At 34.1% G+C, this 18,676-nt stretch overlaps 1 protein-coding gene across 1 annotated transcript; it reads left to right on the top strand.

Moving 5' to 3' along the window:
* Nucleotides 1–258: 258 nt before the first annotated feature.
* On the top strand, nt 259–2,709 carry LOC142638589 (transcription factor ORG2-like). The gene is made up of 3 exons (XM_075812625.1): nt 259–525; nt 1,100–1,456; nt 2,512–2,709. Exons 1-3 carry the CDS (start codon nt 298–300, stop codon nt 2,707–2,709), a joined length of 783 nt encoding a protein of 260 aa, XP_075668740.1. The 5' UTR covers nt 259–297.
* The last annotated feature ends 15,967 nt before the right edge of the window (nt 2,710–18,676 follow it).

The following is an 18,676-nucleotide window of genomic DNA, read 5'->3' as shown; positions in this document are numbered from 1 at the left end:
TCATTGTCTATATTTTTAGTCAAAGTCTTTGCCTTAGAAACATTTAAATTTTAATGGACATTCAATGCCCACTTATATGTCACTCTGTATGACCGAACCTCCACATGCGCGCCCTCTTAAGTTTGACCGAAGGAGGGAATCAACTAATCCGAGGTACTATTCCCTTAGCAGAAACTGTATTTATAGTAGCAGTTTGTAACTGTATGTACACATTTCATGATCATCCCAAATTCTTGGCAGAAACTGCGTTAGACTAACCTCAACTTCGATCCTTTGCACCCCTTAGAAAAGAAACCCATGAGCAACATGCATAGCAACTACTTCCATAGAGAGACTGAAGCTTCAACAGCTTCATTTGCTGATGAAGGCCACCCTCCATTTCAGACAGAAGTCGAGCTCAATCGTTCCACGCCATCCACGATGGCTAAAAGGCTTTACCACAACGCTAGCGAGCGTGATCGTCGCAAGAAGATCAATACTTTGTACTATACTCTTCGTTCACTACTTCCCAAGGCTGATCAAGCGGTACTATTTCTTTCTTTCTTTCATTTTTGAGTTTCTATTGATCTTCATGAGAGTTCCTAGGAAACTAGTTGAAGAAAGAACAGCACTTAGTAGCCACTAGAATTGTTTCTCACCCTACTATCATTGTACCCGGAAATTATTTGATGTTGTGGAAAATGTATTCGAACCTGAGTATACTTTATTTGATAAAAAAATGTTTTATAAGTTGGGCTAATTGAAAATCATAATATTAAGAGTTAGTTTGAAATTACCTTTTAGTTTTAACTTTTATGTATAGCTTTTTAAAATTTTTTTTTTTTTTATTTATTTTTCTATATTTTTTAATTTTTTTTAAGGTACAAGTATAAATTAACATATTCTTAGGTTTCAGCAAACAATTTTAAGCAAAAAAATGAAATAAGTTAGTACTTAAACAGACATAAGTCTAAAAATTTTAAATATAAAGTAGAAGAACATGCTATTAATCCCTCAAAAACATAGTAGCATGTGATGCATTTTTCATCACTATGTTTACCATAACAATCCACTTCATTTGTAGTTTTCACAACATTGGTGTTTTGTTTTTTGGTTATAGGAAAAATTAAGCGTTCCAGATACAGTTTCGTGCATGCTTAAATACATACCAGAACTAGAACAGCAAGTTGAGGTACTAATTCAAAAGAAGGAAGAGCTCATATCAAGGATATCTACGCAAGGTGAACAAATTCATCAAGAAAATCAGAGAACAATTGTAGGTCGGGGCTCTTTATCTGCTGTTTCGGCAAACTGGCTTAATGATAACGAGGTTATGATTCAAATATCCATATATAAGGTTCATAAAAGTCCATTAGCAGATATCTTGCTTAATTTGGAGAAGGATGGGTTTCTAGTGTTAAATGCTTCTTCGTTTGAGTGCTTTGGAGGAAGGGTTTTTCATAATTTACACCTCCAGGTATGTGTTATGTTGTTTGTTAACTGCTTTTTGCCGTCTAAATTAAAAGTAAATGGAAAATATGTACATAAAAGGTTTGCACAAAACTATATATTCATTATTCACATCTTTTGGAATTTTTAGGACAATTTTACGGTAGAATTGATTTAAATTTATATATTGATAAATAAATGGTTTAAATTTTATCAAATCATCAATATTTTATAAAATTATTATAAATGCTTTGATAAATATATGTATTCTTTTTTTTTTAATAATTCAATTGTTACAAAAAGTGAGAGAAAGGGATTTAAATCTTAATTCACCTCATATAAGAAACCAAGAAATGCAAATAAGTTAAAACATTTCGCTATATACATATATTAAATTATTGATGATATAGTAGCAGCATCTAAGTCACTCATTTATTAATGGAGAGTGAAGATTTTAAGAACATTATGGTAGCATTAGGGTTTAAACTCTCAAGGATATACTGCTAGTGGTAGAAACTCTTGAAGATATATTGTTAGTACAACGTCTATATGTTATATATTATTTAATTAGTTTTTTTTTAGAATTTTTATATTTTATTTTCACATATAGAGTCAACGGCTAAGTTTAACTTTATATTATTATAAAAATGGTCTAGTTAATGTATACCTATAAGGTATTCATTAATAATCTAAAAGTAAACTTTTTATGAAAACTGAAAAAATTATTAAAAAATGTTAATCATTTTTTAATTTTTTCATAAAATAGTTTACTGAAATGTTTTATAAATCAATTCTCTCACGGCGTATGTTAATACAACTCTTATGAAAACAACACTATCATTAAATTATTCTTGATTGGAGTTTGGAAGTATCCAAATCCAAATAAATAATAATAACTGAAGAAGTATGTTAAACTTATTACATTCTTTTGTTTTTATTTTTTTATTTTTAAAAAGGCCTTATTACGTTTAGATCTTGTACATCTATCTATTAAAGTATAATCTCTTTTTTTTTTTTTTTGGGCTACAGTATAAATTATTTTAATACAAAATTTTCATGGTGCATTGTGGATATATTCTACAGACAGAAAGGAGTTATGCTTTGGAGCGTGAGCGTGAGGTGGTTTTGAGTGAGAAGCTCTTATCATTTTATGAAAAGGAGGAAGGATTCAAGCAAGAAAATCATGGCCCTATATATTTCAACGCGACAAGTTGTATTGTTCCACATATTCAAAGTGACCACTATATAGGCGAAAGCACTTACATGTGTGCATCATTGTAAAACAAAAAATAAAATAACGTATAACGAAAAAGCACTTGCATATGCCCTGCTCTGTTCCTATGATTGTTAAAAGGTAATGTAATCATGGAGTAATATTTATATATTGGATAGGGTATTACTATTGTCACGCTCAAGTAGAAAAATCATACTAATCGTCCCTTCTACCCTTTTTTTTTTTAAATACACACACACATATATATATATATATATCTTATGGTGCACAACTTACTATCGTTGGGTATATGGTAGAAACTTCTACTTCTATTGTCGGGTATATGGTATATTGTTGGGTAATGGTAGAAACTTCTATCACTTCTGTCAAAAAAAAAAAAAAAAAAATAAAAAAACAAACAAACAAAGAAGAAACTTAATTTACATTTTGTGATTATGCAAACAAAAACAACACACATCTAATCATAAATAATAACTCAAATAGCTTTAATAGACAAAACAATAAATTAATTCTCTATATAAGAAGAAATTTGTGCAATAATTAAATAACTCACAAACTAGATATGTGAAAAGTGAATAATGCAAAACTGATCAAGTCTTATATTTAATACAATCTCCTCAAAGCAATGTTTGCCTCTCACACAATTAGCGACTCTTGAAGACTCGTGGACGTTTGTCTCCCAAGATAATAAGATCAACAACATAGAGTAGAAGTATTGCAATCTCCATGCTTGGCAAACTAAACTGTCTCTTTCTTTATACAGATGTAACAAAAATATTTCTTCTAAGAAATTTTCTTAATATTAAAAGTAATTTTTATAAATGAGGGACAATGAATATGCATGTTAGTGAACAAACATATTATTTTGGAAAATTTTTGTGTACAGACTTATTCACTCAAAAAATGAAATAATAAAATATTACTATTTGGATAAGAGAGTCCAGTGCACACATGCCTAAACTTAACCCAATGTCCAGGTCCATAAGTATATAAACTCATATATGATTTCTTTCCTCATCTATATGAAGCTCAAGGTTATTCACCACTTTAATACCATGGTCAAGTGGACATATAAGGAGTTAATTTTTTATTCATTCCTTAACATTTTTCTAAAATTTATTAGCCAACTTTGATATCCAATGATCGTTGGAGGGTGAAAGTGATGAACACAAAAAACATTTTTTCTACTTAAATCTTTTCTTTAATTAATCTTATAAATAAATAGGATCTTTACAATTTATTTATCTTAATTAATTAGAGTTTTAATGGTGGTAGAGAGAGAGAGAGAAATATGTCAAAAAGTCTAAATATCTTCTAAGAAAATAGTAAAATTTTGAACAGAATCGAAAAACAACCCACCAGGTCAATCTATCTAGTAATTATTAGAGTACCTATTTGGCGAACCATACAGATACAGTTGATTAACAATTTGACAATGGTTCAAGAGTTGCTTTTTTTTTTTTTTTGTCTGATTTTGTGGGAGATAAATATCAAATATTTTCACCATTAATTTGCATGACCTTTGAACCCTAAAAATAAGAAAATACTTCTCTCTATAAATGGGATAGGTAACCCAGCTAAAGAGCGGGTTCAGATTTTTCACTAAGGATAAAATATTTTGCACTCTACTAAGGCTCAAAACACACAAAATAAAGTATAATATGCACGAAATGTCCTTAAATGCAAAATGATGCATGTAATTATAAACACCCAGATAAGGCACCAAAAACTTATACAACTAAACCATTTATCAATTTTAGATCAATTTGAATTAAGTCCAGAAAATTTTGCATGCTCGATTGATTACACACATAACTTTAAATGGCCGATCGCACAAACTGCTAGTCATATAATAGAGGTAGCATAGACTACGCGTGAAGAATGATAGAACATGGCTAGAGAGCATGTGAGATACAAATTTGGGATGTGTCATAGTTAACTAAACATTCACACTCACATCCTAGTCATAGTGGCTTGAAGGAAAATATCACTTAAAGAAGTACATCTTACCATTCCCACATCTCCTAAATGGGCGTTTGCAATATGATTTACAAGTGCAAACTTTATATTTTATTAATTTTAAGCATTGTGACCAAGTTTTTCATTTTTACTCTTTTTTATGTGTAGTGCATCACCTTTGTATACCTAGTTTTGTGGCACTGAATTTTTTTATAAGCACAAAAGTGTATGTGATTGATAAACACTATATTTATGTTTTTCTCTTAGTAGTGGTAGCTCTAAGAATTTTTTTTTTGGAGGGTTATAAAGAAACTTAATTTTAAAAAAAAAATAATAAAAAGACAAATTGAATTATTGACAAAAAAACCCCTCAAATACATGAAGTTTAACATTTTCATTTTACAATTTTTCAATTTTTCAAATTGTTATTATCTATTGTCAATGTGGGTTGATGTGACCATTTTTGTTTTTTTAAGTTTGTATAACAATTTAATTTTTATGCAGTTGTCATTATCTATTTGTTATTTTTTTATAAAAATATTTTAAACTAAATAAGAGAACTCAACTCACTGGCATTGTATTAATTGTTGACCCTCACTACCACACTCATCCATACATAAACAATACACCAAATGTCTACTTAACCGATCAAATACTTGAACAATTACTAGCTGAAAGCTTGGATTTGTGTTAAAACACAAGAGCTTATTTAGACCACCAAATTAAAGATTACGGCTAGATTGCTTTTACTCTAACTTATCTAAGTGCGGAACAATAGTAAATGAGGCGCAATAAATCGATACTACTCTAGTGCATAAACATGAACAACAAACAATAAAAGTAAAGTACAAGAGTAAGGGAAGAGAGATGCAAACACAAGATAACACGCTGATGTGTTATTGAAAAAGAAACCGAAGAACTCGGCGAAAAACCTTTCCGCCGCCCTCCAAGCGGTAAATCGATCCACTAGAGAATAAATTTGGAGTATACGAATAACAAAAGACCCTTCAAGCCTAGTCTACCCAATGTACTTGAGCCCTCCAAGTTCCTGCTACCAATGGACTTCTCGGAATCATGTCTTCTCTAGCTTTCCGGATCCTGCAATACGCCCGATTGCATCTGCCAAGCCTCACTGGCTTCTTTTGGCAAATCCCCAAAGCTTCGCAATCTTCAAAACACTTTCTACACTTTGAAAATGTGTGGGTCGTGTTTGGGTACAAATCTCCTCTCAAGATATGACAATGGGAGAGGGAAGGAGAAGAGGCAACAATGATTTCTTACTAAGGATGGGTAGCTCTCTCTTTAAAAGATGGGTGTGTGTATTGTAGAAAACCTATCTAGGGTTTTTCTCTCTGAATGGTCTCCTTACACATTTGTGGGGAATGAGGGTATATATAGTTGGATGAAGGGTAAGAAAGTCACACTTAAAAAACCTCTAAGTAGAGAGTTTCGTGGGTATCTCGCGGGAAGGCCTTACCCGCAAGACACTCGCGAAATCCTCCAGGCTGGCACTACTCTTCAGCTTCCAGCATGTGCTTCTCAAGTTCCCTTTTCGCAGGAACCCTTCTCGCAAGCCAAGCGCGAAATCACAACTTTACACTAGGTTTTTTTTTTTTTTTTTAATTTCTTGAATAATTAACTTTATGATAAAAAGTTATTCAATACACACACATGTAATAAACCATCTCTATTTACTAATTATTAAATTATATAAGGTTTATTTTATTTATATGCACACATCCCACACATCACAATTCATACAAATAAAATTATTACAAAAATAAAATAATGTACAAAATCACACACACACACACACACACACATATATATATATATTAATGATAAAACTCAGAGAAAGTTCAATTAGATTTTAGAATTGAGATCCAATTTTGTGCCATGTGTCTTGTTTTAACTTTTTAAATTTTTGTGCCATTGAGTTATTAGTACAAAACGTGAAGAGACTATCCATTTTCAATAATTCATATTGTTGACCCGTACTCAACAATAGTCAGCTGGTCCATGACTTTCATTTGCTCCTTTTTTGAATTTTTCCAAGCGTTTCGCTATAGTCAAAATTCATGCAGTTGAATACACTCTTAATTTTATTTCTTCTCATTTTTCCCTAAGTCATTCTTATTTTGAAGATTGAAACAAATAATATGAATATATAACATTCAATTAGATTTTAGAATTGAGATCCAATTTTGTGCCATGTGTCCAGTTTTAACTTTTTAAATTTTTGTGTCAATGAGTTATTGGTTCAAAAGGTGAAGAGACAATCCATTTTCAATTTTTCATATTGTTGCCCCGTACTCAACGATAGTCAGCTAGACCATGACTTTCATTTGCTCATTTTTTGAATTTTTCCAAACGAGTCAAAATTCATGGAGTTGAATACACTCTTAATTTTATTTCTTCTCATTTTTGTTGTTACTGATTACGACTTCTATTTTAGAATACTTAGGAGGTTTTTTGTTTGTTTTGTTTAGATGCCTTAAACCAGATTGTTTAACCTAATTAAATAACTAAGTGGATTATAAAGTTTATTATTCGGATCTAGGTTAAACAAGTGTATATCATATCATGCATAGCAACATAAAAGTAATAACACACTGATGTGATGACCCAGGAAAACCGATAAAACGAACTTTTTCAAGGTAAAAACATGGGGAAGATTTGACCTAGCAATCCTCAAGGGTAAGCAAATCCACTATAAGAGAATCAAAGTTTTTACAATCAGATTTAACCTTAAATCTATTGCTACCTCTAGTAGTATCTTACTGGCGTGACCATGTGCAAGCTCTAAATCCACGGACTCCTTCTCTCCTTGGATTTATTGCAACACAAGCACCCAAACTTGTGACTATTAGATCTCACTCAAAGGTTTAGCAACACAAACTCTCCATTTTGTGACTCCAAGACCACTCTTGAAGGTTTAGATCATCAGCAGTATTTAAGCTTGTTGCAGCAACTTCAAATCTACTGGATCTAATAATATGAGAATGATTTCCGGCAGTGACTTTGATAGAGGAAGGTACAATACCTTTTAGATCTCACAAGAGCACCTCCAAAGTCTCTAAAAAACATGCCTTAGGGTTTCCTTTATATACTATGTGAAATAGATCTAAAACCCTAATCACTTACTAGGCCAATGGGCTGTTGGGCCAAAATTAAAATCTGTAGAATATGATTTTCTGTGATTTTCGATCGGTTGGATCTAATTTTCGATTAGTGGGGCTTCATAGAATTAAACTCTCCTTTCTGCAGCTTGAATGTTCTTGTATTTTGACTTGTAGTACCTTGAGCATTGTCTTATAAACTCTATAGACTCTAAGATCTATACCCAGACAAGTTTATGCTCACGATTTGCCAATTGTTCTAAACCTAACAATCTCCCCCTTTGGCAATCTGTGACAAAACTTACATGCACAACGAAATGCTCATATACAAGAACAACCCTATTACAATAAAATTTCCAAATACAGCACAAATCCCAATCTAAGACTCCTAACCTAGAAGTTGCAAGAAGAGGCAGAAGGTCTTGATGGGAATGTACTTGTCTTTCCTGAACACTAAAAAAAACACATCACTGCATGTGTGGAAATAGAGATATATAAACAATATGGAACACAATTGATAGTTCAAGAATGTATTGACCCCTTGTGATGAATTAATTGATTAATTACCCAAGTTTATTAATTAATCAAATTAACATGCAATGTACGTGGCAGCACAAACAAATCACCAACTAAAATATAATGCAGTAGAAAATAAAGTTGACACAGTGATTTGTTTATGAATGGGGAAAACCTCCGAGGCAAAAACCCCAATGAGTGATTTTAAGGTCACCACTCCCGATAATTCACTATTATCACAACAAGCGATTACAAGTAAAGGAATCTTAGTACCTTATACCAACCTACAGTTGAACCTTTACCCCAATATCCAATTGGACTTGGTCTGTAGTGATAATCTCTTCTTTTAATGCATGACTCCTAGTACGTGACTAACTAATAAATGCGCGGATCCCAGTACGTGACTTAATCACTAACTTGAGAAGGATGTTGGCTGCAAAGTTCTTTAGTTCATCACACGATGAAGATTACGAAGTTGCTTGGTCACAAAACCCTATGGTGTACAAACACAGCAGCTTCTTTAAGATGAACTAGGACAAACTAGGTTTCTGCTCATAATTTGCATGAACAACTCTTTGCTTCACACTTGTGCAACTTGAGCAACCTATGACGACCCTTAAAACAATCCTTATATATGTTTAGTGTTGTGAGAAAAAAGGCCCAAATATACATTCACGGATTGGAATGAAATCATATCTGAAAAACTAATTTTTATAAATCTCGACAGATACCCTATCTATCGAGCAGCTATCGAGCCTTGGTCTGAAACAACTTTTTAATCCTCGATAGATACTAGCTGTCAAGTTTTAATGAACAACACTTCTTCACTTGTTTCTTGAGCAGACTTGCATGGCTTGAACACTCGATCTTGAAACTTGTTTCTTGAATCATTAAATACATCCTAGATCTACCCAATTACAAGTGTGTTTTGTCAAAAAGATTAGTCAATTACATAAAATATTGGCATATGTTCCTAACATGAATCACATATGTTCTAACAATCTCCCCCATTGACAAAACCACATTAAACAAATGAACATATGGGAGAAGTCATAAATCACTCAACTCATATTCACTTGTTGAATACAATAAAATCTATTCTAACACAAACTCTTAAAAAACTTTACAAGAAGAGAGTTCATGACAAGGAAGACTTTGACAACTTGTATTTCTGAAACACTTTAAACAAAACTCATCAAGGCATCTTAGTGTGAGACATAAATAAAAGATTGCATACAATATAAGAAGCATGTGCATAAAGAGAGAAAAGAAACAACACATGTAATGATAGGTGAAAGTGTAATAACAACCTCATCATATATATATATATAAAGAATACAAGGTTTGCTATCACAAAGTGGTCACAAGACCAAAGGTACATGGACAATGAATCTAAAAGAAAAAGAAAAGAAAAAGATACATAAGTCTTCACTACATTTCTCAAAATATAGACACTCCCCCTAACAAAAATCTCCTATACTAACCCCCCTTATGAGTATGACTACTCTCATATCCAAAACTACTTCCATTTTTTGTTACTAGTAACAAAGGGTAAGTACATCAAGTAGACATCTCATAATCACTGGGCGAGCTAGCACCATCGTCCTCATCAGCATCATCACTGCCGGAGCCATCGTCACTTTCATCCTCTAAAGCCGGTGGAGATGGAGAAGAAGTCACGGTGAAACCACCCATGATAGCCTGTCATCGTGCAATATGACTAACACGGGTGTTCACCTGACACAACTCATCACTGAAAGTGTTAAGGCGAGCATCCATGCGCACAAGCTGTGCCATGATGGCCTCGAAAGTCACTCCACCCATGGAAGAAGAAGGTGCAGAGGTGGATGGAGGTGAAGAAGTTGGAGGAGCTGTTGTCTCGGTCAGAGTCCACCTCGAACGAAGCTGAGCATCACTCCGTCTAACAATAGCTGCGTCAATGGCACCCATGACGAAGAAGGGATTAGACAGAGGAAAGGAGACAAAAAAATGGCGAAGGATCCTTATGATAGCCGAAGGAAAAATGAGCTTATCACGGGTTGTCGTATCCCTATAGATATCTATAAGGGATATAATGAAGTGAGAAGGGAAGTCAATAGAAAGGTCCTCAATGAAGGATAACAAAAATCAAGCACGAGGCTTTGTAATAGAGTTATAGTGAGACAATTGATGGAGAACGAATGTCATCACCATGACAAGGGTGTTCTGACTATCACCCTAAGAAGAAGGTCGCTCATAGAAAAAAAGATATGAGCTTATCTTTAGACACAGTCTTAAGATGATCACAGCCGGGGTAGTTAGGATGCGCTACCCTCAGGACATGTAGTACCTCGGATACAATATTTGGAGTGACCACAATGCGCGTACCTCAAACGCGAGTGAAGAAATGAGGTACAGAGTAATCGAATCCGTGCATGTTGGAGTAGAACTCCTGTATGATCACAAAAGGACAAGTGACCGGGACGCCACACAGTGAATCCCAACCCCTACTGTGAATGAGAGTGGGTAGGTTAGTATCAGAAAAATTCGATAAGATGACTTGGCGTTCCGAATGAATGCCTCGGCTAGAGAAGTTCTCTGAAATGTCCTTTTGGGCTTTATCATCACGGAACCAGATGTGAGAAGGAGTAGGATTAGAAGAAGTGGATGCCCAGAACGAAGAGGGTTCTGGGACGGAGTGGATTTGCGTTTAGGTGCCATAATGTAGACTAACGCAAGAGAGAGAGAGAGAGAGAGAGAGAGAGAGAGAGAGAGAGAGAGAAGCAAAAAAGCACCAACAACATCAATATATAAGAATATAAAGAAATTGTAGGTATGTATGCATGAAAATGCATGAGCATGTGACATGAAAATTTCAAAACATCATGGGCTCAGCCCAATCCAAACCTAACAGCACACAATCATTGCAACAAAGTAAAACACACATCTAAAATACATGAATAATTTTTACAATGCATATGTGATGCAATGCATGATGATACAAGATCCTTTAAACAAAAACCATCCCAAAACTTTAGCAAAAACCTCAAAAATTTTGAAAGATCTCAAAAAAAATTTCAAAAACCCCAAAAGTTTGGTCAAAAGATATGAAATGCATGATAAGTGAGTGAGAGAGCATCATACTAGATGAAGAAAGTGATCTTGAGATCGAAGAATGAGTGGGGAAGAGTTTTAGAGTGCTTGAGAGGTGTTTGGGAAGGTGAGAGGCTAGAAAGGATAGAGAGAGATCGAGAGAAATGAGAAAGAAATCGCGCAGACCCTTTATATAGAAGCTCATAATTCTCGACAGGTCGAGAGGTATCAAGAGGTGTCAAGCTTTAAAATTCGCTAGATACAGCTATCGAGAAGCTATCCAAAGGTGTCCATAGCAAAAGAGGCTCGATGGATCGAGGATCTATCGAGGAGACAGAAACTTTCTTGATGGATCGAGGAGCTATCGAGATTGCGATAAAAAGAAGTTGAAGAGCTCAAAAGATAGCCTAGCTGTCAAGAGGTTTCGAGAAGCTGTCGAGATTGCTTTGAAAATAGTTTTTCAAGAAGGGAAAACACAGACATGTATGCAATCAAACATGCAACTCAACCAAAGATCCAAACAACAATTTTAGCTTAAAAAAACATCTCTTAATCAAAAATGTCATGCTGTTAAATCCAAAATACACACACACACTCACACACACGCACACACTAAACAAGTCTAACCAATTTTATATTTCAAAAATAAGTTAAGACAGTTTAGTGAGCATACATTAACACATGTATTCCTTGTGATGGCCAAATCACATTGTACCTACACATGTATCAAAGGTAGCAAAGAATATTGCGTGTTGTGTGTGAAAACATGGCAAGATTGCATAAGTGTCTACATGTTATGATGATTTGAGATATGAGTAAATCAATTTAACTCACATATGATCATAATTGCTTGATGGGGACTATCACCTTCGAGGTACATCCTATAACTCCCACATCTCCTAGAATACAAGCTTGCAATCATATTTTAAAGCATTTTGATTCTTTTTTCTTTAATTTTTCTTTGTAGATTTTCTTTTGAGCATATCATGCATGTGCACATAAAAGAGAGAAAAGAAATACCCAATTATGTTAAGCTTTTGACATTGCACTTTTGCTATGCTGAAGCACACCGATGTCATTTCATGATTGGCAGGCACCAGTGATGAGATGGTTATTTATGTCTCTCTCTTAGGATTTTTAAGTCTTTCCCGTCAAAAAGAGTGATACGAGTGTTAAGAATAAGAGATAACTTAATCTTACTTATCACAAACATGAGCCACAAAGCTCACTTGCTTAGTTTTGCATAGAGATGCCCATCTAAGCTACAAGAGATACAAACTTTGTTTCATTGGCCATTCAAGGTACACAAGTACACAAGTACCAATGTACACAACTGCACACTGTTTTTGTATTTTTCTGATTTTTCAATTTTTTATTTATTTATAAAAATAAAACAAAAACCGAAAACAAATAAACAAAAACATGTTAAGAAAAGCAATGCATAAAAGCTAGACTGACTCAAATAATAAAGCAAAACACTCAAGTAATGCAAACACACAAAAAGAGAGAGAGAAAAAGTGACTAAATCACTTGGAGCCTTTTTCCTTCCACACATTGGAAGAATCTTTCCTTTTAGCGAATCCTTGAACCGGTGGTGAGGGGGAAGAGTTGCAACTGTTCAAGTTTGAAAGGAACATGAGGGCTATGAGGAGATCTCCAAGAGGAGAAAGAGAGTATGGAAACTAACTCAGGTTTCCGAATGAGACCCTACTGTTGCTCTGTTGTGGCTTGCTACTTGTAGCAATTAGGTTAAGTATGTCCAGCTGCTCCACAATGATGACAGAGATGCTGTTTCTTCTCTTTAGACTTTTGAGCATTACTCTTCTTAGCCCTAAGGTTTTTGGTTTCTTTCTTAGCAAGCTTAGGGGGTGCTCCTAAGATAGATTTACCCTTATCTATGTTCTCACTAGCTATCACATTTTTTCACATTATTGTTCTCAGATTCAACATTATTAGAAGGAGAAACAAATATAGTAGTACTAGAAGAAGCAATATTAGAAGAAGAGAAATCATAACCTAAACCAGTTTGATCAGAAGCAGATTTCAGAAGGCTGAGCATCTCATCAAGTTTTGCACTTGAAGTCCTCTCCGACTGAGCTCTGACTTGAAACAGCTCCGCTTCAAGTTTCTTGGTCTTCTCAGCCAAGAAATTATTTTCAAACCTTAGTGCTCCTATAGTCTGATTAGCTTCATAAAACTTCATGGAGAGTTCTTCTCGTTCAAGCTCCATCTCACTAGTGTGGATGTCATCTTGTTCATCCATCTTCTCAAACTTTGACTCTACCAAGTCTTCATCCTTATCCACATCTTCTACAATCCCCTCAATAGGATTGACAATGGCGGTGAAGGCATTTAGGATTCCATCATCTTCATTTTCGAAATCGTCCTCAGGTTCGGTGTCGCTCAACGTTGCAACAAGTGCCTTGCTTTTCCCAATGAACTTAAGATAAGTAGGGCACTCTTGTTTCATGTGACCAAACCCTTGACACCCGAAACACTTGGGTTCTGAGGGAACAGTGTACTAGCCGCCATCTCTAGCATTCTTCTTCCTTTTGTCTTAGCTCTTAGACTAAGAAGAACTCGACTGTCTACGGTCCTTGTCGAAGCCCTTTGCATTGGCATTATTCATGAACTTCTTGAATTACCTGGTGATGTAGGACTTCATTTTAGAATCTTCATTGTCTGAAGACTCATTTGTGTCACTGTTCTTGGCCTTCAATGCGATGCTCTTGCCCTTACTTAATTTCCTAATACTTGTCAAACCCAACTTACAGGTCTATAAATTTCCAACTAGCTTTGTCAAAGAAATTTTGTGGATGTCCTTTGACTTCACAATAGCGGTGATCTTGGCATGAAATCTTTCGGGTAGAGATCTAAAAACCTTTCTTACAATCTTGAGTTTAGGAATGGTTTCCCTAAGATTAAAAGCTAAGTTTACTATGTCCTTGAGCTTGGCATAGAACTCATCAAATGACTCATTCTCCTCCATCTTAATCTCTTCAAAGCTTGTAGTGAGCCTTTGAAGTTTTAAATCCTTGACAGCCTTTGTTCCCTCATAGATTGTCCAAAGGATAGTCCATGCTTCCTTCATAGTTTCAGTGGAGGATATTTTCTTGAACTCCTCATTTGTGACCGCATTGAACAAAGCATTCAATGCTCTACTGTTGAAGTTTGCCGCCTTGATATTAGCATCATCCCAGTCAGCCGGTGCTTCTTTCAGCTTGGTCCAGCCTATCTCCACAACTTGCCACACTTTCTCATTTAAAGATTTCAAGAAAACTCTCATACGTACTTTCCAGTATGCATAGTTAGTACCATCAAATAAATGAGGTATAATAAGTGGCTGTCCTCTATCCATGACAATAGGGGTCAATGGATCACACAACAAAGATTAAAACCTAATCAGAGTATACCTGCTCTGATACCACTTGATAGGCCAAGAATGTATTGACCCCTTGTGATGAATTAATTGATTAATTACCTAAGTTTATTAATTAATCAAATTAACATGCAATGTACGTGGCAGCACAAAAAAATCACCAACTAAAATATAATGCAACGGAAGATAAAGTTGTCATGGTGATTTGTTTACGAATAGGGAAAACCTCTAAGGCAAAAGCCCCACCAAGTGATTTTAAGGTTACCACTCCCAAGAATTCACTATTATCACAACAAGCGGTTACAACTAAAGGAATCCTAGTACCTTATACCAACCTACAGTTGAACCCTTACCCCAATACCCAATTAGACTTGGTCTGTAGTGATAATCTCTTCTTTTAATGCATGACTCCTAGTACGTGACTAACTAATAAATGCGCGGATCCTAGTATGTGACTTAATCACTAACTTGAGAAGGATGTTGACTGCAAAATTCTTCAATTCATCACACGATGAAGATCACGAAGTTGCTTGGTCACAAAACCTTATGGACAAACATAGCAACTTCTTCAAGATGAACTAGGACAAACTAGGTTTCCAGTCACAATTTGCATGAACAACTCTTTACTTCACACTTGTGCAACTTGAGCAACTCGTGACGACCCTTAAAACAATCCTTATATATGTTTAGGGTTGTGAGAAAAGAAGGCCCAAACATACATTCATGAATTGGAATGAAATCATATCTGAAAAATTGATTTTTATAAATCTCGACAGATACCCTATCTATCGAGCAGCTCTCGAGCCTCAAGTTGAAATAGATTTTAAGCCTCGATAGATACTAGCTATCGAGTTTTAATGAACAACACTTCTTCACTTGTTTCTTGAGCAGACTTGTATGGCTTTAACACTCGATCTTGAAACCTTGTTTCTTGAATCATTAAACACATCTTAGATCTACCCAATTACAAATAAAGTGCGTTTTGTCAAAAGGATTAGCCAATTACATAAAATATTGACATATGTTCCTAACATGAATCACATATGTCTTAACAACAATAATAACAAATATAAAACCATAAGCAAATAACAAATATGCAAACTAACTCTCCCCCTAAGTTAGATACATAAAAAAAATATTTATTTTCTCCCATTTTAAAAAACAGTGTCATCTCCCCCTAAATAAAACAGTTAAATTTTTTTTTTTTCCAAATTTCATCTATTTCTCCCACTTTTTGTCACGTATTGACAAAGACAACCAAATCAGAAGGTAGAAGATAAACATACACAAATAGAGAATAGAGAATCAAGAAAAAAAAATCAGCTCTATAGAAAATAGAGGCAACTCCCCCTATGAAAAGCATAGGTTTTAAAAACAACTTTCTCCCCCTATAAAAATAGGAAAAACAAAATAAGTTTTGGGAAAAATAATTTTGGGGAAAATTTAGGAGGTGGGGAAAACTAAAAAGACATTGTTAGGTTCTAAAAATTTAGAATTAAATATTTAGAATCATTGTTGTATTGTGTTGGTAAACTGAGAACAAAAAATGTCTAGTCTAAGTGTTTAGGCAATGCTTAAATAAGGTTGTTTCAAGTTTTGAAGTCTAGCTGATTGCAAAAAAGGAAGTGAAGTTCTGTTTATCTTGACCAATCGAGAATTCGGCTTGATCGATCGAAAATCGTAGGCACAGTTTTCTACAGAATTTTAACTGCGAAAATGTTTAGGGTTTCATCTAAACTTCTCCACATATAAAAGGAAAACTCTAACCATGTTTTGAGGCTGCTGAAGAAGACTAATGTGTTACTCTTTGTGAGATTTGAGAGGTTTTGTACCTTTTAACTACACAAGAATCTACCGAAGCCAAAACTGCAATCAAGCATTGGTAGGACATAATTGCTGCATCAAGATCATTACTAAGGGTGATCTGAAACCTTTGAGTGGGATCTCAAAGTTACAAGCAAGATGGCTTATGTTGCTATAAATCCAAGAAAAGAAGGAGTCTGTGGATTCGGAGCTTGCTCGTGGTCATGTCAGTAAGTTACTACACGAGGTAGCAATAGATTTAGGGTTAAATCTTTTGTAAAAACTTCAATTCTATTATAGTGAATTTACTTTACCATGAGGATAGCTAGGTCAAATCCTCCACAAGTTTTTACCTTGAAACAGTTAGTTTCATTAGCTTTCCTAAGTCATCATATCACGGTGTTCTTTTCTTTTCTGCATCTTTACATGATATGATTTATTTGTATTTAACCTAGATCTGAAAATTAATCTAAGTAATCACTTGGTTAATAAATTAGGTTAATGTAAGGTTGAATTATTCAACCATTTGTTGACTTTATTACATGCCAAATTTGCTGTATTTCAACAATTAGATACTTTATATTTAGGTGGGAATTATGTAAGGGTTGTGTGTGTGAGAGAGTGTGAAGAATTCAAGTGTGTGTGCAATTAAGAAGTTTGAGAGTGACTATTACCTAAAGAGTTACATTATATAACTCTTACATCTCCTAGAAAACACACTTGCAACCATGCATTTTTTTTTTTTTTTTGCTTTTCTTTTTCTTTTGAAGCATGTATTTATTTGTTTTTCCTTTTGCTTTTGCCTTATTTTATTTATTTTGAAAGCAACACCTTAAATATCTTGCTATGCAAGTGATACACCTTATTGAGCATGACTTTTATAATTTGCACATAGGTGTTCATGATTGACGAGTAACAGTGGTGAGATGGTTATTTATGCCTTTCTCCTAGGAGCTTTTATTCCTTACAATCCAAAGAACGTGACATCAAAATCAAGAGCATGTGTTTAAAAACCATAAACGACTCACACAACTTAAGCACTACATAACACAAATTAGCAAAGTACAGAAAAATAAAGCTCATCAAAGCTAAGCAAGGTACACAGTCATGAAATGAAAATTTCAGAGGCCAACCTCAATTACACACTTGAAGATGTATAATACAAAAATAAAAATCATTTTGTATTTTCAAAAAAAAATTTGACCAAAAACAAAAGGCACACATTATGCTAAAAGAACAAAATGCAACAATAATGCGTGACAGTGCTCAACTAAGCTATAGAGGGTACACAAACAAGAAATACCAATTTCTTAATTAACCTATGAGTACATGTACAAACTAGTACATACTCATACAAAATCAGAAATAGTTCATGTACTTAGTTATGCAACACATACTTTCTATTTTTTTCCACAATATCAAGCATGTTCCAAATCAAGAGAGAGATATCATAAATCATGTAATCCTCAAGAAACACAAAACTAGACACAAAATAAAATATTTTTTTCTTTTTTAAAATTTTCAATGTTTTTGGTCTTTGGTTTTTTAATTTTTATTTTCATTTATTTATATAAGCAAAACAACCTATGAAAATAAAATAGCCAAAATCTAAAAGAAAGCATGTCCACAAATAATTGAAAGAATTAAATCAAGGACAAGTAAACAACACTCACCATAGCACAACTTTTCTCACCCATATAGCACACATCTTGGCTTTGTAGGTGAAAAACCATGAGAAACTGAGTGTATTTGAGAGATTACACAATTCTTCTGAAAGAGACTGAAATCCTATAATTTCCTTTCACAAGCCAACAAGCTTAAATTTTTGAAAAGCATATAAAACAATTTATCAGGACTTGTAGCAAGAGATATATCATCACATATCCTAGACTGAAACACAGAATACTTAAATTTCAATTTATTACAGTTAGGACGAATGTGACCAGACACACCACAAAAGTGACAAACAGGAACAAATTTAGGAACATTAGTATTCCTTATAGCAGATCTAGTCTCAGAGTTTGGTTTTTGCCTCAACAAAAAATAATTTGGTCTAATATGACCAACAACACCACAAAGGTGATAGATATGTACAAAAACAAATTTATTTTGTACTCTAGCAGTAGGTTTAGACTTAGGTTTAGAAACTTTAGCATTTACATAAGA

The sequence above is a fragment of the Castanea sativa genome, chromosome 6, assembly GCF_040712315.1.
Source record: "Castanea sativa cultivar Marrone di Chiusa Pesio chromosome 6, ASM4071231v1".
NCBI classification, from domain to species: domain Eukaryota; kingdom Viridiplantae; phylum Streptophyta; class Magnoliopsida; order Fagales; family Fagaceae; genus Castanea; species Castanea sativa.
This window is presented reverse-complemented; position numbering and strand designations above follow the sequence as displayed.

Bases quoted from the DNA above. Each gene is read 5' to 3' on its own strand.
- LOC142638589 (XM_075812625.1), top strand. From the start codon at position 298: ATGAGCAACATGCATAGCAACTACTTCCATAGAGAGACTGAAGCTTCA. The intron at 526-1,099 runs GTACTATTTCTT...TTTTGGTTATAG, and splicing joins TTCCCAAGGCTGATCAAGCG to GAAAAATTAAGCGTTCCAGA. The intron at 1,457-2,511 runs GTATGTGTTATG...TATATTCTACAG, and splicing joins TTCATAATTTACACCTCCAG to ACAGAAAGGAGTTATGCTTT.